The sequence below is a fragment of the Capra hircus genome, chromosome 2, assembly GCF_001704415.2.
Source record: "Capra hircus breed San Clemente chromosome 2, ASM170441v1, whole genome shotgun sequence".
Lineage (NCBI taxonomy): Eukaryota > Metazoa > Chordata > Mammalia > Artiodactyla > Bovidae > Capra > Capra hircus.
This window is the reverse complement of record NC_030809.1, coordinates 71,878,854-71,902,704: the sequence shown is the minus strand read 5'-3', so window position 1 is coordinate 71,902,704 and position 23,851 is coordinate 71,878,854. Positions and strand designations below refer to the sequence as shown.

General features: G+C 41.0%; 1 protein-coding gene across 1 annotated transcript in view; it reads left to right on the top strand.

Moving 5' to 3' along the window:
• The window catches only part of NCKAP5 (NCK associated protein 5), a 1,037,899-nt gene that overhangs the window by 523,034 nt on the left and 491,014 nt on the right, over positions 1–23,851 (top strand). Inside the window, exon 5 of the mRNA XM_005676205.3 lies at positions 14,102–14,235. Within this exon, the coding sequence (XP_005676262.2) occupies positions 14,102–14,235 (134 nt within the window). The remainder of the gene's footprint in view (positions 1–14,101; positions 14,236–23,851) is intronic.

Sequence of the window (23,851 nt, the reverse complement as noted above, 5' to 3'; positions counted from 1 at the left end):
GTCAGTGAAGCAGAAATAGATGTTTTTCTGGAACTCTTGCTTTTTTGATGATCCGGAGGATGTTGGCAATTTCATCTCTGGTTCTTCTACCTTTTCCAAATCTAGCTTGAACATCTGGAAGCTCGCGGTTCACGTATTGCTGAAGCCTGGCTTGGAGAATTTTGAGCATTACTTTACTAGCATGTGAGATGAGTGCAGTTGTGCGATATGGACCTAACAGAAGCAGAAGATGTTAAGAAGAGGTGGCAAGAATACACCGAAGAACTGTACAAAATAGATGTTCATGACCCTGATAATCACGATGGTGCGATCACTCACCTAGAGCCAGACATCCTGGAATGTGAAGTCAAGTGGGCCTTAGAAAGCATCACTATGAACAAAACTAGTGGAGGTGATGGAATTCCAGTTGAGCTGTTTCAAATCCTAAAAGATGATGCTGTGAAAGTGTTGCACTCAGTATGCCAGCAAATTTGGAAAACTCAGCAGTGGCCACAGGACTGGAAAAGGTCAGTTTTCATTCCAATCCCAAAGAAAGGCAATGTCAAAAAATGCTCAAACTACTGCACAATTGCACTCATCTCACACGCTAGTAAACTAATGCTCAAAATGTTCAGAATTTATCAAAAGTAATTATATTAGATAATGTAAGCTGTATAGTTCCTGTTAGCCCTATCTTATTTTTATATGGAACTTTCAAGATTTTTCAGTGCCTTTCTGAACGTTATTTTATTCATTCCTTACAGTGATATTGTGAAGTTGGGTTGGGCGATTTTGCTCTCCCAAAAAGGCAGAAGAAGCAAGCTTAAAACAGTTATAGTTCAAGTTAAATCCACTGTCCAAACCTTCTGGACTAGCAAGTGGTTCAGTTTAAACCAGTAGCTGGTAGCATTCACCATTCTCTATTTAAATATCTTCCCATTCTGTTATTCAGCCTCTTAGTTCAGATTTTTATCCACACAGTCATCAGGTGATCTTTGCAAAATCTTTATTAGATCCTATCACTCACTAGATTAAAATGTGGTAAAGAGTTACTGTTGTACTCTAGATATAATCTCACGTTTTAATATGACCTTCTTGTTCCCCTGGCTCCTTCCACCTGTATCATATGTCACTCTGTCCCCTTGCTCACCAGGCTCCAGGCAAACTGAACTTCTCTTTGTTCTTTTCACATGTAACTAAAGACTTTCTACTTGCTACTCATTCTGCCTATAGAACTGATCCCTTTTCTTTACCAAGTAACTCCCGGTCATCACAGAGGCCTCAGTTTGTATATTAATTCCTCCCAGAAGCCTTTCCCTAACATAGTGAACAAAATCAGTTCCTCTGGCTGCCATCTTTCAGCAAACCCTTAATTATCCATCAGTTTATATTGATATATTTGTCTGTGTGATAGTTCATGTAGTACCTGCCACGTCCACTAGTGACTAAGTCTACTGCAGCCAGGAATAGTGTCTTTTGGATTTTTGGCTTGTCTCATCTAGTGTCTGGCACATAGTACCTGTTCAGTAAACATTTGTGGTCTAAGTGAAATAATATGTCCATGAGAGTGTGTGTATAGCTTTTTTTCTAAGAAGAGTTGTATTAAATTAGGAAATAATGTCAGTACCTATAGATTTTTCTCCATTTCCTGGTAACATACAGTTAGGAGACTTTTTTGATACTCAAAACAATTTAAGCAACTCAGGAAAATTAGCAAAATAAGAGTTAAAAAAATAAAATGAGTTACCCAGGGGAATGGTGGCATCTCCCTTGCTGGAGGTTTAGTTAGAGGATAGTGATTGAGGAAATTTAAGACTATGTGAAGGCTATGAGATAAAGATGTGATCAAAAGACTTGGAATTAAGAGAGTTTTCTTGGGACTTCTCTGAAAGTCCAGTGTTTTAGACTTTGCCTCCCAATGCAGGGGATGGTGGGTTTGATCCCCAGTCCCAGAGCTAAGATCCCATGTGCCTTGTGGCCAAAAAACCATAGCATAAAACAGAAGCAATATTGTAACAAACTCAATAAAGATTTTTTTTAAAAATGGTCCACAGTAAAACAAAAACTTAAAACATTATGTAAAACACTTTCTTTTGGTTTTTATGCTTGATTCTGTGTTGAAGGTCCAACTATTTTCTTGTGCCCAAAGAAGGAAAGGAGAAGGAAATGGCAACCAGCTCCAGTATTCTTGCCTAGAGAGTTCCATGGACAGAGTAGCCTAGTGGGCTACATACAGTCCATGGGTCTCAAAAGCTGGACACGACTGAGAGGCTAATACTTACTTAAAGAGGAAAGGGCTTTGGAATCCTCCTCTTGATTCAGAGTTCTTTTTCTCCTCCATGATATATAGTCTGCTGTAATAGGACATATCTGTTTCTAAAAATCATTGCGCAGGGCTTGTAGGAAAAATGAAACCAGGGACACAATACTGAAAAACTGGAAGTGACACTTGAAAAAATAGGCATCTAGTAAAAATGGCAGCTAAGTTTTACAGTGTTAAATGGTTAAGATATACAGAAATAACACCATAAATATGGCACTTGACCTTGAAAAGGACGTGCAGTTTGCTTGTGGGAGTGATCATGGGAAGGGCTGCAGCTCGTGAGTTATTGTGAAGCAGTGGAAAGAAGGCTGTGTGAGATCAGAGGGCAAGTGTTACCATCAGACGTGGATGGGGTGACTCATGACACATGTGGCGGGCTGAGGTATGGATTGAATGTTTCTAACTAGGTTCATTCAGGTGCAGTTTTCTGCATTCACTTATGTTTCTCATGAATGAAATTGGGTCTAAGAGAGTAGCATCATCCTCAGACTGTCTGTCCATTGTGCTGGGATAAATTTGTCTTTTTAAAGTATGCGTTAAAAGGTGATCTAAGATGGCATTGTGGGAAGATGCTGAACTCACCTTCTCCCACAGACCCTCCAAAACTAGACTACATTCCCTCTGAAAAATACTTCCAGACAGGATTAACTTTTTCATCATATCAAGTGAGAAAAAGGCCCCATCGAGGTGGGTAGAAGCAGATGCCTGACCCCACCTTAAATCCCACACTCTGGCATGGTGACCCACACCTGGGAGGGAATTCATAAATCCTGAACTCCCTCAGGAATGGGAAGTCTGTACCCCACATCAGGCACTCCAACTCAGGACTTGCACCTGAGAGACGAGCCCCCAAAACATTGAGCTTTGAAAGCCAGTGAGGCTCATGATCATGAGACCCAAAGAGCTGTAGTGAACTGGAAAACCGCTCTTAAAGGACTCATTCACCCCAGGGCACAGCACAGAGGCAGCAGTTAGAAACACACCCAGACTGTGTGTGAAGATTTGTTTGCTGATCTTTAAATGTTTAAGTGCATGCCAGAGGGGAAGGGGCCTATTCGGATTCTGACTAGGAATGGAGGGACTGGCCAGTGGCATCCTTGTACTCTTTCTCTGCTTCACTGAAGCCTGCAGGCACCGTCTCTTTTCTTTAATTCTTGGAAGGTGGCATCTATGTGGTCTCTCCCTGCCAGCTCCTCAGTGCCTCCTCTCCTCTCAAGATGGGAGCTGTCACACACAACTGGTGCTCTGGATTTTTATGTCTGGTATACAGTTTTCTGGCAGCAACCTAGGGGACCGCCCTTTGGCACCTGGCTCTAACGGTTTGCTTTCCTAGGTTCATGGGACTATAACAATCACAGAGACAGTTCTTAGCAGGCTGCCACCCCCAGCGCACAGATAGCAGATTGTAACACCCCTGGTCTTTCTGAGGAGGCCCATTTCCTTGTCCAGAAGCTCCTGGCCTGACACAGTCCTAGCGACCCAGGGAAAGGCTCTCGGGATAAAGGCTGGTGGATAGTCTTCATCCTCTCACTGTCCCTCACTCTAGCTTTCTGGTATCTCCCAGAAAAGAGCTTGTACCCTTGTCTGGTACCCTCATTTCTGCAGCAGCCACAAAGAGACACCCCTATATCACCTGGCTCTAGAAGTCAGCAGGGCTTACACTTGTGGGTCTCACAGAATGATAACCACTGGAGAAAGAATTTTAAATAGCTACCACTTGAGGGCACACCAAGAGGCAACAGACCCAGGAACTCAATCTTTCCGTGAAAGACTTATCAGCATAGCTGCAGTGTGAGGGGCATTCTTCTAATTAAACACACATCAAAGGACTGACTTTAAATCTTTCAAAGACCTTAGAGGGCAGATGCTCTCTTCACACTCTGTACTGTGCTCCAGAATGCCAGTGTCTCTTGGAAGACAGCTCTAACCTGTGTCTGGTGCCCCAGTTTTTGTGGGCATAGGAGATGCTCCTTGATTGCCTGGCTCTGGTAGCCAGAGGGGCTTGCATTATGAAGTCCCACAGATCTGTAACAATTGGAGGCAGTTCTTAGACACTGCACAGACACTAGAGTGAAACACACATTTATTTAGTCTTTCTGTGAAAGAGGCCTATTTACTTATCCTGGAGCCTCAGCCTGAGGGACAGCTTCAGGTTACCACTCATCTAGAGGCTATGGTGGTAGTCTTGGGAACAGACACTAGTGACTTCCAAATACATTCATCTGGAGCCCTGAATATTGCAACTGTTGCCCGGAGGACACGTCCAGAGTGCCAGGTCTGGAGCCAGCAGGGTGTACAGTTGCATTCCCAAAGGAACTTCAATCATTTGTATATGTCAAAAGCTACTGCCTGACGGGTCTGGCCTCTAAGCACCCTGAAACTAGGTGCTGACTGAGATCTTTCCCTTTATAACACTGACAGTTCTTGGCACACCACTGCTACCTGCAACCCATTAAAAAATAATAAAGCAGACTACCTGGCCAATTACAAAGTTTCATAAGAAAGCCAAGATCTAGGGCAAGGAGGCCACTCCTTCAAGGTGGGGAGAGGCAAGTGTTTCACTTAACACACAGAAACAATCATAAAGAGTCAAGCAAAATAGAAAAACAGAAAAAATTTTCCAAATGAAAGAATAAGGTAAGACCTCAGGAAAAACCTCAATGAAGTGGAGATGAGTAATTTACCCAGTAAAGGATTCAAAGTAGTGGTCATAAAGATGCTAACCAAACCTGGGAGAAGACTAGATGAACACAGTAAGAACATTGATGGAGATAGAAAAAAATAAGAAATTACCAACAGAAGTCAGAGAGCTGAGGATTAAAATAACAAATGAAAAATATACTAGATCAGTTTATCAGCAGACTAGATGAACCAGAAGGGATCGGTGATCTTGAAGACAGGGCAAAGGAATTCGTCTAAGCAGATCAGAGGAAAAAAAGAATTTGAAAAGAGGAAGATAGCTTAAGGGACTTATTAGACAACATCAAGCAGACTAACATGTCTACTCCAAGAAAAAAGAAATATCTCAAATAAACAACCTAACTTTATACCTTAAGGAGCTAAAAAAAGATAAACCAACTAAGCTTAAAGTTCATAGCTGGAAAGATGTAACAAAGATCAGAGTGGAGGTAAATGATATCTAAAAGTTTCTAAACTGAAAAATGTTGACTAAAAAGACAACGGAAAATAGCAATGAAACGAAGAGGTGATTCTTTGAAAATAATGATTGACACGCCTTTAGCTAGACTTACCAAGGAAAAAGAGAGGACTCGATTAAGTAAGAACCAGAAATGAAAGAGGAGATGTTACAATTCATACCACAGAGATACAAAGGATATTGATAGGTGACTGTGAAGAATTATATGTCAACAAATTAGACAATCTAGAAGAAATTGGTGGATTCTGGAGACATACAACCTTCCAAGATTGAATCATGAAGAAACAGAAAAGCTAAATAGAGTGCTTACCAGGAAGAAATCGAATGAATAATCAATCATCAACTTCCCAAAGAACAAAAATTTAAGACTGAATCCTACCAAACATTCAAGGAAGAATTAATACTAATCCTTCTCAAACTTAAAAAAAAAAATAGAAAAAGAGGTAACATTTCCAAATTCATTTTAAAAGACCAGTATTATCATGATGCTAAAACCAGGCAAGAAAAGAAAAGAAAGAAAAGAAAATTACAGGGCCATAGCTTTGATGAACATAGAAGCAAAAATCCTCAGCACGATCTTAGTGAACTGAATACAGCAATGCACTGGAAGAGTCATATACCATGATCAAGTGAGATTTACTCCACAAGTGCAAATTGAGTTCAGCATCTGCAAACCAGTCAACATGATACACCATGTTATCAAGCTGAAGAATAAAAATCATATGATCATTTCAATCACCATAGAAAAAGCATTTAACGAAATTCAACATGTATTTATAATAAATACTCTCCACGGTGTAGATGGAGCATGCCTCAGCATAATAAAAGGCCATAAGTGGCAAGCCTGTGATAATAGCTAATATTAATACTCAACAGTGAAAAGCTGAAAGTTTCTCTTCTAATATCAGAAGAACACAAAGATGTCCATTCTTGCCACTTTTATTTGGCATATTATTGAAAGTTTCAGCCAGAACAGTTATCAAGGAGAAATAAAAGTCATCCAAATTGGAAAGGAAGAAGTACACTGTCACTATTTGAAGAAGACATCATTTTATGTATCAAAAATTCCAAAAACTACCAAAAAAAAAACTGTTAAAAGTAATAAATTCAGTAAACTTTCGGGATACAAAGTCAGTATACAGAATTCCAGTTCATTCTTTTACACTAACAATAGACTATCAGAAATAGAAATTAAGGAAATAATCCCATTTACAATTACATCAAAAATAGTAAAATACCTATGGAATAATTTAACCAAGGAGTTGAAAGGCATATATGTTGAAAACTATAAGACACTAATAAATGTAACTGAAGGCACAAGTAAATGGAAAAATATACCAATTCTCATGGATTGGAAGAATTAATAATAAAATGTCTATAATACCGAAAGCAGTCTACAGATTCAATGCAATCCCTATTAAAATTCCAGTGACATTTTTCACAGATATGGAACAAGCAATCCTAAAATTGGTATGAAAGTGCAAAGGCCCTGAGTAGCTAAAGCAATCTTGAGAAAGAATATTAAAGCTGGAGGCATCACGCTAAAATTATATTGTAAAGCTCTAGTAATTAAAACAGGATGGTATTGGCATAAACATAGACACATAGGTTAATGGAGTTAAATAGAGGCCTCACAAATATAGCCACATATACATGGTCAATAAAAAGCAGAGACATTACTTTGCTGATGAGGGTCGTATAGTCAAAGTTATGGTTTTTCCAGTAGTCATGTATGGATGTGAGAGTTGGACCATAAAGAAAGCTGAGCACCAAAGAATTGATGCTTTTGAGGTGTGGTGTTGGAGAAGACTCTTGAGAGTCCCTTGGACAGCAAGGAGATCCAACCAGTCTATCCTAAAGGAAATCAATCCTGAATATTCATTGGAATGACTGATGCTGAAGCTGAAACTTTGACCACCTTATGTGAAGGGCCAGCTCATTAGAAAACACCCTGATTCTGGGAAAGATTGAAGGCAAAAGGAGAAGGGGACAACAGAGGGGTGAGATACCTGAATGGCATCACTGACTGGATGGACATGAGTTTGAGCAAGCTCTGGGAGATGGTGAATTAGAAGGAAGCCTGGTGTGCTGCAGTCCATGGGGTTGCAAAGAGTGGGACACAGCTGAGCGACTGAGCCAAAACAACATGGTCAATAAATTAATGACAAGCTAAGTTTGTAAAATGGGGAGAGGATTTCTTAATAAATAGTTTTGGGGAAAATGAATATACACATGCAAAAGAATGAAACTAGACTACGGTTTTATAACATGAACAAAAATTAACTCAAAAAGTATTAAAGGCCTAATGGAATGTATGTCTTGAAACCATCAGTTCAGTTCAGTTCTGTCTCTCAGTCGTGTCCGACTCTTTGAGACCCCATGAATTGCAGCACGCCAGGCCTCCCTGTCCATCACCAACTCCCGGAGTTCACTCAAACTCATGTCCATCGAGTCAGTGATGCCATCCAGCCATCTCATCCTCTGTCGTCCTGTTCTCCTCCTGCCTCCAATCTTTCCCAGCATCAGAGTGTTTTCCAATGAGTCAACTCTTCCCATGAGGTGGCCAAAGTATTGGAGTTTCAGCTTTAGCATAAGTCTTTCCAATGAACACCCAGGACTGATCTCCTTTAGGATGGACTGGTTGGATCTCCTTGCAGTCCAAGGGACTCTCAAGAGTCTTCTCCAACACCACAGTTCAAAAACATCAATTCTTTGGTGCTCAGCTTTCCTTATAGTCCAACTCTCACATCCATACATGACTACTAGAAAAACTATAGTTTTGAGTAGATGGACCTTTGTTAGCAAAGGAATATCTCTGCTTTTTAATATGCAGTCAAGGTTGGTCATAACTTTCCTTCCAAGGAGTAATCATCTTTTAATTTCATGGCTGCAATCACCATCTGCAGTGATTTTGGAGCCTAAAAAAATAAAGTCTGACACCGTTTCCACTGTTTCCCCATCTAATTTCCATGAAGTGATGGGACCAGATGCCATGATCTTCATTTTCTGAATGTTGAGCTTTAAGCCAACTTTTTGACTCTCTTTCACTTTCTTCAAGAGGCTAGTTCCTCTGCACTTTCTGCCATAAGGGTGGTGTTGTCTGCATATCTGAGGTTATTGATATTTCTCCTGGCAATCTTGATTCCAGCCTGTGCTTCTTCCAGCCCAGCGTTTCTCATGATGTACTCTGCATATAAGTTAAAAAAGCAGGGTGACAGTATACAGTTTCTCAAGAGGCAGGTCAGGTGGTCTGGTATTCCCATCTCAGAATTTTCCACAGTTTATTGTGATCCACACAGTCAAAGACTTTGACATAGTCGATAAAACAGAAATAGATGTTTTTCTGGGACTCTCTTGCTTTTTTGATGATCCAGCAGATGTTGGCAATTTGATCTCTGGTTCCTCTGCCTTTTCTAAAACCAGCTTGAACATCAGGAAGTTCACGGTTCATGTATTGCTGAAGCCTGGCTTGGAGAATTTTGAGCATTACTTTACTAGCGTGTGAGATGAGTGCAATTGTGTGGTAGTTTGCGCATTCTTTGGCATTGCCTTTCTTTGGGATTGGAATGAAAACTGACCTTTTCCAGTCCTGTGGCCACTGCTGGGTTTTCCAAATTTGCTGGCATATTGAGTGCAGCACTTCCACAGCATCATCTTTCAGGATTTGAATTAGCTCAACCGGAATTCCATCACCTCCACTAGCTTTGTTCGTAGTGATGCTTTCTAAGGCCCACTTGACTTCACATTCCAGGATGTCTGGCTCTAGGTGATTGATCACACCATCATGATTATCAGGGTTATGAAGATCTTTTTTGTACACTTCTTCTGTGTATTCTTGCCAACTCCTCTTAATATCTTCTGCTTCTGTTAAGTGAAGTTGCTCAATCGTGTCCGACTCTTTGTGACCCCATGGACTACATTTAGCCTACCAGGCTCCTCTGTCCGTGGGATTTTCCAGGCAATAGTACTGGAGTGGATTGCCATTTCCTTCTCCAGGGGATCTTCCGACCCAGGGATTGAACCCGGGTCTCCCTCATTGTAGACAGATGCTTAACCATCTGAGCCACCAGGGAAGTCTGTTATGTCCATATCAATTCTGTCCTTTATTGTGCCCATCTTTGCATGAAATGTTCCCTTGTTATCTCTAATTTTCTTGAAGAGATCTCTAGTCTCCCATTCTATTGTTTTCCTCTGTTTCTTTGCATTGAACACTGAGGAAGGCTTTCTTATCTCTCCTTGCTCTTCTTTGGAACTCTGCTTTCAAATGGAAATGCTGCTGCTGCTAAGCCATGTCAGTCGTGTCCGACCCTGTGCGACCCCATAGACGGCAGCCCAGCAGGCTCCCATTCCTGGGATTCTCCAGGCAAGAATATGGAGTGGGTTGCCATTTCCTTCTCCAATATATAAAAGAGAAAAGTGAAAGTGAAGTTGCTCAGTCGTGTCCAACTCTTCGTGACCCCATTGACTGCAGCCTACCAGGCTCCTCCGTCCATGGGATTTCCCAGGTAAGAGTACTGGAGTGGGTTGCCGTTGCCTTCTCCTTCAAATGGATATATCTTTCCTTTTCTCCTTTGCCTTTCACTTCTCTTCTTTTCACAGCTATTTGTAAGGCCTCCTCATACAACCATTTTGCCTTTTTCCATTTCTTTTTCTTGGCGATAGTCTTGATCCCTGTCTCCTATACAGTGTCACAAACCTCCGTCCATAGTTCATCAGGCACTCTGTCTATCAGATCTAATCCCTTGAATCTATTTTTCAGTTCCACTGCATAATAATAAGGGATTTGATTTAGGTGATATCTGAATGGTCTAGTGGTTTTCTGTACTTTCTTCAATTTAAGTCTGAATTTGGCAATAAGGAGTTCATGATCTGAGCCACAGTCAGCTCCCAGTCTTGTTTTTGGTGATTGTATACAGCTTCTCCATCTTTGGTTGCAAAGAATATGATCAATCTGATTTCAGTATTGACCGTCTGGTGATGTCCATGCATAGAGTCTTCTCTTGTGTTGTTGGAAGAGGGTATTTGTATGACCAGTGCGTTCTTTTGGCGAAACTCCATTAGCCTTTTCCCTGCTTCATTCTGTACTCCAAGGCCAAGTTTGTTTGGTACTCCAGGTATTTCTTGAATTCCTACTTTTGCATTCCAGTACCCTATAATGAAAAGGACATCTTTTTTGGGTGTTAGTTCTAGAAGGTCTTATAGATCTTCATAGAACCGTTCAACTTCAGCTTCTTCAGCATTACTTGTCGGGGCATAGACTTGGATTACCGTAGTATTGAATGGTTTGCCTGGAAAAGAACAGAGATCATTCTGTTGTTTTTGAGATTGCATTCAAGTACTGCATTTCAGATTCTTTTGTTTGCTATGACGGCTACTCCATTTCTTCTAAGTGATTCTTGCCCATAGTAGTAGATATTAAATTCACCCATTCCAGTCCATTTTAGTTTGCTGATTCCTTAAATGTTGATGTTTACTCTTGCCATCTCCTGTTCGACACTTCCAATTTACCTTGATTCATGGACCTAACATTCCAGGTTCCTATGCAATATTGCTCTTTACAGCATCAGACTTTACTTCCATCACCAGTCACATCCACAGCTGGGTGTTGTTTTTACTTTGGCTCCATCTCTTCATTCTTTCTGGAGTTATTTCTCCACTGATCTCCAGTAGCATATTGGGCACCTACCGACCTGGGGAGTTCATCTTTCATTGTCATATCTTTTTGCCTTTTCATACTGTTCATGGGGTTCTCAAGGCAGGAATACTGAAGTGGTTTGCCATTCTCTTCTCCAGTGGACCACATTCTGTCAGACCTCTCCACCAAGACCCATTCATCCTGGGTGGCCCTACAGGGCGTGGCTCATAGTGTCACTGAGTTAGTCAAGGCTGTGGTCCTTGTGATCAGATTGGTTAGGTTTCTGTGATTGTGGTTTTCAGTCTGTCTTCCCTCTGATGGAGAAGGATAAGAGGCTTATGGGAGCTTCCTGATGGTAGAGACTGATTGAGGGGGGAATGGGTCTCATTCTGATGGGTGGGCCAGGCTCAGTAAAACTTTAATCCATTTTTATGCTGGATGGGTAGGGCTGTGTTCCCTCCCTGTTATTTACCTGGGGCCACCTAGACAGCATATTAAAAAGCAGAGACATTTCTTTGCCAACAAAGGTCCATCTAGTCAAAGCTGTGGTTTTTCCAGTAGTCATGTATGGATGTACGAGTTGGACTTTTAGGAAAGCTGAGCACCAAAGAACTGATGCTTTTGAACTGTGGTGTTGGAGAAGACTCTTGAGAGTCCCTTGGACAGCAAGGAGATCCAACCAGTCCATCCTAAAGGAAATCAGTCCTGAATATTCATTGGAATGACTGATGCTGAAGCTGAAACTCTAATACTTTGGCCACCTTATTGGAAGAACTGACTGATCTATAAAGACTCTGATGCTGGGAAAGATTGAAGGTGGGAGGAGAAGGGTACAACAGAGGATGTGATGGTTGGATGGCATCACCGACTCAATGGACATGAGTTTGAGTAAACTCTGAGAGTTGATGATGGACGGGGAGGCCTGACGTGCTGCACTCTATGGGTCGCGAAGAGTTGGGGCAGCTAAGTGACTAAAGTGAACTGAAACTGTGGTGGAGGTAATGAAGATAATGGTGACCTCCTTCAAAAGGCCCACGTATGCACTGCTACACTCAGTGCCCCCAGCCCTGCAGCAGGCCACCGCTGACCCATGCCTTCACCGGAGACTCCTGCACACTCACGGGCGAGTCTGGGTCAGTCTCTTGTGGGGTCAATGCTCCTTTCTCCCAGGTCCTGGTGCTTACAAGGTTCTGTGACCCCCAAGCATCTGTTTCCCCATCCTGTGTAAGTTCTGGAGGCTCTGTGGTGGGGTTAATGGTAGTGTCCTCCAAGAAGGATTATGACACCCTCTGGTCTACCACACCCAGAGCCTTTGCCCCTGCAGCAGTGTACTGCTGACCCGTACCTCCGCACACTCAAACACAGTTCTGTCTTAGTCTCTGTGGGGTCTCTCGGTTCTGGTGCGCACAAGGTTTGTTTGAGCCCTCTGAGCCTCTCTGGTGTGTATACAGTTTGACTTTAAACGTGATTTCTCCCCTCTTACCATCTTACTGGGGCTTCTCCTCTGCCCTTGGGCGTGGGGTATCTCCTCAAAGTCTTTCCAGCACCACGTAGCAGCTGCTCCTGACCCAATAGAGCAGGCTTCTTACAGAGAAGAGAGAATGTAGTCAAAGTTGCTGAGGCACAGAGTGTGAAGTATTTTTCGAGGACCTTGATTTTTTTCCAGAAATGGTCTGTTTCATTCATGGCCCTCAGAAGAGTTTTTTTTTTTTTTTCCTTGAATGATACAGTGGATCAAGTTTTTCTGGGTAATTCAATGTACAGAGTTGTAGTGTTTGATTTATTTAAAGATTCAAATCTCTGCTTCCATTCTTTCCCTTGAAGAATGTAGGTCCCTCATAATCAGGCATTGTCTTTGATTTTCCTTCTTGATTATATATGCTGTACACAAAGTGCTTAATTTAGTAATATACATAACCATAATAGCATGACATGCTTTAAAAAAAGAAAAGGCAGCAACAACAGTAAAACAAAAACAAAAAAAGTTGTTAGTTTTAGCTGAGTCTATAATGTCAGGATCTGAGCATGTGTGCTTTTTACCTGTTCCTGAAGTGCGATTTTGCTGAACCATTTATCCTGGGTCATCCAGTCCCTCTTTTTAACACCTGATGCCCATTTGTGAGGAGCTCATTTTCTGGGATTACAAATAAGCCATTTTATTTGTAATTTATAAATTGTAATCACTGGTTTGTGATTTAACCTGTTTCCATCTGTGAAAATCTAATTGGGCAAATTCAAAATAGTTCTTTAACCTTATCCTCATCAGCTCCATGGTATAATTAGGTTGGAATGTCTGTATATAATACAGAAATATTCCCTTTAAAGTATTACCAGAGATTGAAGAGATGAAATCATTCTCAACAATCACCAATAAACTTACTCATTATTACTCAAATTGATATGCATATGCTGCTGTTGCTAAGTCGCTTCAATTGTGTCTGACCCTGTGCAACCCCACAGACGGCAGCCCACCAGGCTCCTCCCTCCCTGGGATTCTCCAGGAAAGAACACTGGAGTGGGTTGCCATTTCCTTCTCCAATGCATGAAAGTGAAAAGTGAAAGTGAAGTCAGTCAGTCGTGTCTGACTCTTCACAACCCCATGGACTGCAGCCTACCATGCTCCTCCATCCATGGGATTTTCCAGGCAAGAGTATTGGAGTGGGGTGCCATTGCCCAGTATGGCATTCTTCAGTCATCAGTCTTCATCTCTGTCTAGGAAGCCACCTGGTTTGGTGGAAATCATTCAGGCATTGGAGTCAAATCAGCCAGGATTGAATACTTATTACCTTGTTTGTTTTTACGACAAACTACTTTGATGTCTTGGATCCTTGGTTTCCTAGATAACAAGAGTTTAATACTAGAACCTACTTTATGAGGTTGCAATGAGGATGAAATTAATATATAAAGTCCAAGGTAGCATTTAATAACCAAAAGTAACTACTAATTATTTTTTAGTAATATTTAAGAAACACCTTCTTAAAAGCCATCCCCGGTGTGCCTTTTGCAGCATGAGAAGCTGATCCATGAATTGGAAGAGGAGAGACACTTGCGTCTTCAGAGTGAGAAGCGCTTGCAGGAGGTGACACTGGAGTCTGAGCGCAACAGAATTCAGATGCGCGGCCTGCAGCAGCAGTTCTCCAGGTACTGTTCTGTCCGGAGCATCTTGCTTCCTGAGGTGCATTGCTCCCCGTACCAGTTACACCTTTGCTTGTATTTCCACTGTGCAAGCTCATGTTACATTTGAGAAGCTAATGACCAACAGTTTAGCTTCTAGCCAAGCCATCCAATTGCATTTGGACTAATATTCTGGAACTTTCCATCTGTACCTCAGACTTGAATTTCTTGAGCTTAGTTATCTTTTCTTCCCTAATGGCTTTTCAGAGTATCTTTCCAAAGTAAGATGAGTGGGCTGTGTGGCCTGCAGGTGTGATCTGGGAAAGCCCCGCCAGGAGGATGCAGTTTTACTGGGCTTATCGTCCAGTTTTCAGGTAGAGAGAGCGTGAATCTCCCAGCAAACTCTTACTCCTTATTTAGAGTGATATTTAGAATCTGTTAAAATTATAATCATCATTTTTCCTTTAAAAAATAAAACTTTAATTCTAAACAATTTGGAAAAAGTAACTCTTTGGTTTAATGTCAGCACAGTAAAAAAGCTTTCAACTTTCAAATATGGTTAATATAAGGCCAGGTAAAGTTTCAACCTATTATTTAAAATCTCTTCAGTGTCACAGAAGAAACACAAACTTGTGCAATTACAGTCCTAGAATCAGATCTAGGCACCCTATGAGGGACTTTGCTTTCATTTTTGTGAGTTTTACTTCACTTTGCAAAAACCAGGAAAATAATTTTTAACTCTTTTCTCCCTCATGAGGCTGTCTCAGATTCAAATTTAAAAAGTTGCCCTAAGATTTTCTTCAGCAAGCTCTGTCTTGCCTTGGATTTACCATTGGGATTTGAATAAAATTGGTGATGGATAATTTTGCTTCCTCATCATGAGGCTTTTATATTGGTAACAGTTTCATCTGTGTTGTGGGAAGAATTGAGCCTTTAGATGATTTATCTCATGGTGGCTCGTACCATGAATGTGGGCGATTTTGGTTTAGAGGCATCTTGGAGAAATAGGGTAGAAAGGATGGATGACTCCTATGTGTTCAGAGTCATAATTTAACACCCTGTTCAACTCTTGGAGCCCATGATAATACAGGTGCTGTAGAAATGCACCAATCAATACTTTAACAAATGCATGTCCCACCCCTCACAGGCTATTACTTACATAGCCTTGTGCTCAATTTTTCATTGTGTTTGATGGCAACGCTCACTTTATGTCTCCCACCTTGAAATAATAGCTCCTCCCCCACCCCCTGAAGCAACTTTGAAACAAGTACCGCTTTGTAATACTTGCCATTTTAATGATATAAGAAAGGAGGGTGCAGATTGTGCTACCCTTGTACCATCTAATTGAGATGTCTCTGTATTCAAGCTATTGATTTACAGGACGTGAGGCATCGGCACAGTAAATTATTTTCTTATGATGCCAGGCGATCTGCTGTAAATCAGATGACAATCCCATACAGATTTGAGTTGCACAAGAGTGGATGCTACATCCTAGGCTGAAAAAGAAGATAATTATTTGCAAAACAAATAGTGGTGTGTTTTACATACTGCTTTTGTGAAGATTTTTTTCCCTCAACATAATCAGTTTTCTTGGTAAGCTTCTTTGACACTGAAAGTTCAAGGCCAGTTACAGCCAGACAACTAATGTAAATCAGCAAAAGATGGGGGAGAAAGCATATGTAACAGAGAAGATAATTACAGAATAATTCAAGTAGATGCACCAAACCACTGCTGATGGCCTTTCATATTTTAAACTTTGGTCTGTAAGATGTCTCTAGTTAGGCTTATTTAAACAGCCCTGTTACTGTACTCTAAGTCTTTATAAAATCCTCACTACTACAAAACATGTCTAGAGCACATCACCCTGAGACATTTGTTGCTACTGTTCAGTCGCTAAGTCATGTCTGACTCTTTGTGACCCCATGAACTGCATTATACCAGCCTGGGACATGGTCAGTATCTAAATGCTCGCGTAAATAAATTCTATAATTCAAATAATTGTATTGAATTTAAAACTTTAACAGTCAACAAGTCTTTTTAGTACATGATGATATCCAGGGTATACTGTAGACATACTTCGGGGATTGTTCATGGGGTGAGTTTATTTTTAAAAATAATGTAATAGTCTCTCTTTTCAAAGGATATGATGTAACTTACAATCAAAGGCAGTTTTACAATAAGACTATTAAAATAAGAACAGAAAATGAAGACTATGAAAGGGAAGCATGCTTTCTGAGAGTGGGCATTTAATTGACCTCTAAGATTCATGGCAGACATGATTAAAAGGAAAACGCAAGAGGATATGTAATTATTACCTCAGAGACAAAGGCTACTACTCTTTAGAAACATTATCTTTGGCAGTAAACTCATAGTGGAATGTATTTCATAGACCCCTCCAGAGATGGCATTGAAGGATATGATAGACAATGCTCCAAGATGGTGTAAATTATGATTAATTCATAAAAGTATTATTGCATCTGCTGTGTCACTTATGTGTATGAAGTTAAGCAACTTCACACTACATGAATGTTTTGGTCCATATCTGTGTGAAAACAAGTAAAATAGGCAGAACTTCACTGCTCAGTGTTCTCAAGCATTAGATCTCAATTTCATGGGGACATGGAAGTATACATGTGTTCTATCTTTCTAATACTCTTTTATGAAACTAGAGCACAGAGGTATGAGATATTGAGGCCTGGGCTGAGTTGAATGAGGTATTTTCATGGTATTTTTGATCATACTGTATCCACGGGAGAATCTAAACAGTAGTCAAGGAGATTCTGAGGCTCAGGTCCAGGAATGACATGAGGCATTAAAGGGAAAAAATGAATAATGAAGTTAGAAGATGGGACAGTTAGGTACATGTGTGAAGTAGAGTTCAGGTGTCAGAATGAGCGATTCAGAATGATTTTGAGGCTTGATTTTATACAATTTCATTTAGGTGATGGGCTTGGTGGCTTAGAAGCACTGGGCAAACCTGGTTGTGATTATCTGTGGTAATGAGTAAGGGGATCAGTTAGGTGATAAAAATCTATTCAAGTGTTGAATGAATAGTTCTCTTTTATGTCACCACCAAACCTTCATCTATAAGCCCTTCCTCCCTCTTGACCTCTTATTAGGGTATAATGATTAGCAGGAGTCCAGAATTTGGGCAATTAAATAAAATGTGGCCAGAGGTTACATAATTATCTATAAGCTCATAAATCAGAAATTGCCTTCACTGACGGTGATTCAGGCAACCATAACAAACTTGATCTAGACCATTTACCTTCTTTAATGTAAATTCAGAGAAAAAAAGGAATGCGGTCAAATTTAGCCTTCCCCATAGATGAAGGCAGGAATCAAGCCAGATGCAGTAAGAAGTACGTAAAGGCAGGTGGTGGTGTCATTATGGCTACCCCTTCCTTCTCCTGTTATTTAATGGTTAAATCAAAGATGCTTTCCAGATGTCAGAGTGATTGTTTAACCATATGTCTGGGCATATTTTATGTGGGGTTAGCTTTGTGATTCCCCCCCTTAATTCTATAACTTCCTTTACACTGTTTGAACTGTCATTTGTCAAGCCAGCCAAGGTCAATGGTGCAAACTAAGGTTATGGCACTTCCTTCCTTCCTGTGTAAAGATAATTAGTGTTTGAACCCCAGTTTCATTACTCCTGCAATGTCTCAGTAGGTAAAGAATCCTCCTGCAATTCAGGAGACACGGGTTCAGTCCGTGGGTCAGAAGGATCCCCTGGAGTAGGAAATAGCAATCCACTCTAGTATTCTGGCTAGCAATCCACACTAGTATTGGCTCAGATGGTAAAGCGTCTGCCTGCAACGCGGGAGACCTGGGTTCAATTCCTGGGTCGGGAAGATCCCCTGGAGAAGGAAATGGCAATCCACTCCAGCACTCTTGCCTAGAAAATCCCATGGACAGAGAAGCCTGATAGGCTACAGTCCATGGGTTCGCAAAGAGTTGGACATGACTGAGCGACTTCACTTTCACTTTCTAGTATTCTTGCCTGGGAAATCCCTGGCAGGCTACAGTCCAAAGGGCTGCAAAGAGTCAGACGACTGAGTGAGTGAGCACAACTCATACTCTACCTTGAGTGAATGAAGTGGCATTGACCAGGTAGGGTGTATTGAAGTGGAAAACTCGGCAGTGGCCGCAGGACTGGAAAAGGTCAGTATTCATTCCAATCCCAAAGAAAGGCAATGCCAAAGAATGCTCAAACTACTGCACAATTGCACTCATCTCACACTAGCAAAGTAATGCTCAAAATTCTCCAAGCCAGGCTTTAACAGTACATGAATTATGAAGTTCCAGATGTTCAAGCTGGATTTAGAAAAGGTACGGGAACCAGAGATCAAATTGCCGACATCTGTTGGATCATGGAAAAAGCAAGAGAGTTCCAGAAAAACATCTACTTCTGCGTTATGGACTATGCCAAAGCTTTTGACTGTGTGGATCACAACAAACTGTGAAAAATTCTGAAAGAGATGGGAATACCAGACCACCTGGCCTGCCTCCTGAGAAATCTGTATGCAGGTCAGGAAGCAACAGTTAGAACTGGACATGGAACGACAGACTGGTTCCAAATAGGAAAAGAAGTACTTCAAGGCTGTATATTATCACCCTGCTTATTTAATTTATATGCAGAGTACATCATGTGCAATGCTGGGCTGGATGAAGCACAAAGTGGAATCAGGATAGCCAGGAGAAATATCCATAACCTCAGATATGCAGATGACACCACCCTTATGGCAGAAAGTGAGGAAGAACTAAAGAGCCTCTGGATGAAAGTGAAAGAGGAGAGTCAAAAAGTTGGGTTAAAACTCAACATTCAGAAAACGAAGATCATGGCATCTGGTCTCATGACTTCATGGTAAATAGATGGAGAAACAGTGGAAACAATGACAGACTTTATTTTGGGGGGCTCCAGAATCACTGCAGATGGTGACTGCAGCCATGAAATTAAAAGACACTTGCTCCTTGGAAGAAAAGTTATGACCCACCTAGACAGCATATTGAAAAGCAGAGACATTCTTTTGCCAACAAAGGTCCATCTAGTCAAAGCTATGGTTTTTCCAGTAGTCATGTATGGATGTGAGAGTCGGACTTTTAGGAAAGCTGAGCACCAAAAAATTGATGCTTTTGAACTGTGGTGTTGGAGAAGACTCTTGAGAGTCCCTTGTTCAGAAGGAGATCCAACCAGTCCATCCTAAAGGAAATCAGTCCTGAATATTCATTGGCAGGACTGATACTGAAGCTGAAACTCCAATACTTTGGCCACCTGATTGGAAGAACTGATGATCTATAAAGACTCTGATGCTGGGAAAGATTGAAGGCTGGAGGAGAAGGGTGCAACAACAGAAGACGCGATGGTTGGATGGCATCACTGACTCAATGGACATGAGTTTGAGTAAACTCTGGGAGTTGGTGATGGACAGGGAGGCCTGGCTTGCTGCAGTCCATGGGGTCGCAAAGAGTTGAACATGACTGAGTGACTGAACTGAAATAATCATTGATTTCTAAAAAACAGACTTGTGAAGATACAAGCAAGTCTACAGAGTACTGATTTCATACAAAGCATGCATGATTTGCACAAGTTATTTGTGTTGGTCCCTTAGGAAACAATCTAATCAGTGTGTAGGTTATTACTGAAAGCTGCTGTTCATATAGACAGTCAAGTACTTTTGTATGCACGATAAGATAACATACAGTGAAAGTGGAAGTCACTCATCTGTGTCTGACTCTTTGTAACCCCATGGACTATACAATCCATGGAATTCTCCAGGCCAGAAAACTGGAGTGGGTAGCCTTTCCTTTCTATCCAGGGGATCTTCCCAACCCAGGGATCGAACCCAGGTCTCCCACATTGCAGGCAGATTCTTTACCAGCTGACCCACAAGGGGAGCCCAGAATACAGTATGTGTCCTCAAAACTATAAACTCCAGGTGGAGAAGCTGTATGTACATCTAAGAATCCAACAACACATTTTAAGTTTAGCTGTAAATGAAGGGACATTTGTCTAAATTCTGGACAACCGTACTTCATATTTACTAATGTATGTTTTCATGCAAAGACATGAGTCAGATCAAATGAAATAAATAATTGAGTAGCAAAACTAGCAGTAATAACATATATGATCATCATGTGGAAACTCTATGCTGTAATATATATCTGAAACTTTAAATTAGAATCAACCTGGTAGACTCACCATCAGGCAGACATGTTTTGTAAGCGATCTGCAGTTAGCAAATCACATCACACCCAAAGCATCAGGAATCAATGTTTTTCTGTGGCCTTGAAATATTCCAGGCCTGGGTAGGTGGGTGGGGTATGTTTGTGTGTGTGTGTGCGTGCGTGCGTGTGTGCGTGCGTGTATGTGTGTGTGTGTGCGTGCATGCATGTGTGTGTGTGTGTTTATGCCATGCAGTGGAAATTTCAGTAACAGGAACAATTAAACTTTGTCACTCATAATTGACTAAGATACTTAAAAATCACCCAAATGGAATCCAAGCTGGCACTCTATCTCCAGAATTTCTCAGCACCTGTTTTGCCCTTCTCTTCTGCACTGTTATCTGCTGCTTTGAAGCTGAAGCTATTTCTTCGCTTACTGTAAGGGGATTTGGCCTCTCACAGTTGTTTGCTTGTGCTTAAGTGCAGTCTGCTGCTTGCTGAACTTCAAGGAGACATACATGGAGCTGGTCTTACCACTTAACTCCTTCACTGGCCACTGTTCACATTATCATATGTCAGAGACTTTATGGAATCCTAGGGTTCATTTTCTGTTGTTCGTTTGGAAGCTGTCAGCACCTGACATAGAAGTGTGTGTTGAAGAAAGTAATCAGTTCAGTTGAGTTGCACAGTCATGTCTGACTCTTTGTGACCCCATGAACCACAGCACACCAGGCCTCCCTGTCCATCACCAACTGCCGGAGTCTAACCACACTCATGTCCATTGAGTCAGTGATACAATCCAGCCATCTCATCCTCCATCGTTCCCTTCTCCTCCAGCCCTCAATCTTTCCAGCATCAAGGTCTTTTCAAATGAGTCATCTCTTTGCATGAGGTGGCCAAAGTATTGGAGTTTCAGCTTTGACATCAGTCCTTCCAATGAACACCCAGGACTGATCTCCTTTAGGATGGACTGGTTGGATCTCCTTGCAGTCCAGGGGACTCTCAAGAGACTTATCCAACACCACAGTTCAAAAGCATCAATTCTTTGGTGCCCAGTCTTCTTTATAGTCCAACTCTCACATCCATACATGACAACTGGAAAAACCATAGCCTTGACTAGATGGATCTTTGTTGACAAAGTAATGCCTCTGCTTTTTAATATGCTGCCTAAGTTGGTCATAACTTTCCTTCCCAGGAGTAAGCGTCTCTTAATTTCATGGCTGCAATCACCATCTGCAGTGATTTTGGAGCCCCCAGAAAGAAAGTCAGCCACTGTTTCCATTGTTTCCCCATCTATTTGCCATGAAGTGATGGGACTGGATGCCATGATCTTAGTTTTCTGAATGTTAGCTTTAAGCCAACTTTTTCACTCTCCCCTCGCTTTCATCGAGAGGCTCTTTAGTTCTTCTTCACCTTCTGCCATAAGGGTGGTGAAAGTAATACACCGTCCATTGTTCTGTCCACATATTCCTTTCTACCTCTGTATCTGTCTGGTGCATTAAAAGAACATTTTCTCTACATCCTTAGAAGTAGTGAAACATAAGAAGATGAGAAGAGCTGTCAGCTGACCTTTGGGCAGTTAGCAGCACAGGCCTCTTCTGCTCCTATTTTCCATTTGCTCAGTTCCCAGAATGTTTGTCAACTTTAACCTGTCACTGAGGCTGGCTCTCCTGAGTGCCTTGTTCTCCTGATGAATGTAGAGTGTGCTTTCCTATTGATTTGGAGTTACTGGTCCCACATGATCAGCAATATTTCTGGCTGAGACTTCTCATAAAAATGGAGGCTTCTCATTTGCTCCTCTGGGTAAATCTGCCAGAAGTTTAAAATGACATGGGACTTCCCTGCTGGTCCAGTGGCTAAGATTCCATGCTCCCAATGCAAGGTCAGGGAACTAGATCCCATATTCCACAGGCCACAACTAAAAAGTAAAAATGGCAAAACAACGTTGGTCAAATAACTTCTCTTCAAATGGCAACAGATGGAATAAATGGCATGGCATCTTTTTAAGTGCTTGGTTAACATAATAAGAATCATACTTTCATGTCAGAAATGTGTATCTTAGTGATACAGTGAATAAGTCCTCACCTGAGCAAAGCAGACAGGGTCAGAAATGAATTATACAGACAGTGGAAAGAAAGGAGGCCCTTTATAGCTCCCTGAGCAGCTTCTAACTTAATGTGAAACATTCCTTGAGTCCCATGTAGTTCTGCCTGTGCATAATACATGATGATCTCACAATTTAAAAACAATTTTAACAGAGGTATATGTTGTTGAGTAGGCAGCATGAAAGTTGTATTGCCCATTATTCATGTCTGGTAGAAAAAATTGTATTAACATAGAATACAGTTCCAATTTCATTTCAAGGAGCCCTATCCTATGGAGTATGAGGTTTTCTAATACCTCATTATAGCCCCACTCCTAACTAGCTTAATAACTTTGATTAAATAGTTTGACCTTTCTGGATCTCATTTCACTCATTTGTAAAATGAGAAAGTTGAATTGCATTATAGTTTTATAATGCTTTTTAGGCTTTTGAAAAGGCCATGTTTTAGAACTGAAATGCATTTCTTGAGTGAAGTTATAATTACACTATTATAACCAGGGCTCCTTGAAGTCCTAACCAACAGGTTTCATATTGAGAACTTGAAGTGGATCTTCTTATTCTCCATGTTGTGATGACAATGACGTTTTTTGGAACAGTTTCACCATGTCCATTTTGGTTACTTGACTCTGGAGAAGTCGAGATGAGAAACCTGCCAAGCCTAGATGAAATATTTCTGTTGAGGATAGTCAGATTGAATCCTGAGAAATCTGGCTGGTAAAAGAAAGTAAAGATCCTCTGCTATGAACATAACCATTATTGCTCTCAGCTCTGATATTGTCTGCTTTAGGATTTATTTGAACTAGTTTGGGGGAAAGCTGAAACAGAGAGAACTTTATGACAACCAGAGTTGTTTCCACTTCTAAACAATTTCTCTGAAGGCATAGTCCTCAGTACAAAATACCAGTGATTTAGTCTCTCCTCCAAACTTTTTTTTTTAATTACTGATTATGACTCAATGTACTATACCCACCTAACACACTTTTTCTTTTAAGAAAATAAACGCAAGATATGGGAGAATAGATTTTGTTTTAAAATTGAAAACTAAATCCATCCCTACTCTAAATAATAAGTGCTTTTTGGTTCAAGTTGACAAAAAATCCATTTTTTAAATGTATAGTTTGATCAGTTTTGACAGGCATATGTCATATGACTACTACTACAGTCAAGATACAGAATATGTCCATGCCCCTGAAAAGTTCCTTCATTTCCCTTTATTTTCTGTTCCCTCTCCACACCCTAAGACTCTGTCAATGACTGATCTGATTTCTGTCTCTGTAGTTTTGCCTTTTCCAGAAGTTCTTCTTGTTTAAGCTGTAAAGTATTTAACTTTTCTGCCTGCGTATCTGGCTCCTTTCACTTAGCAAGTCTTCTGAG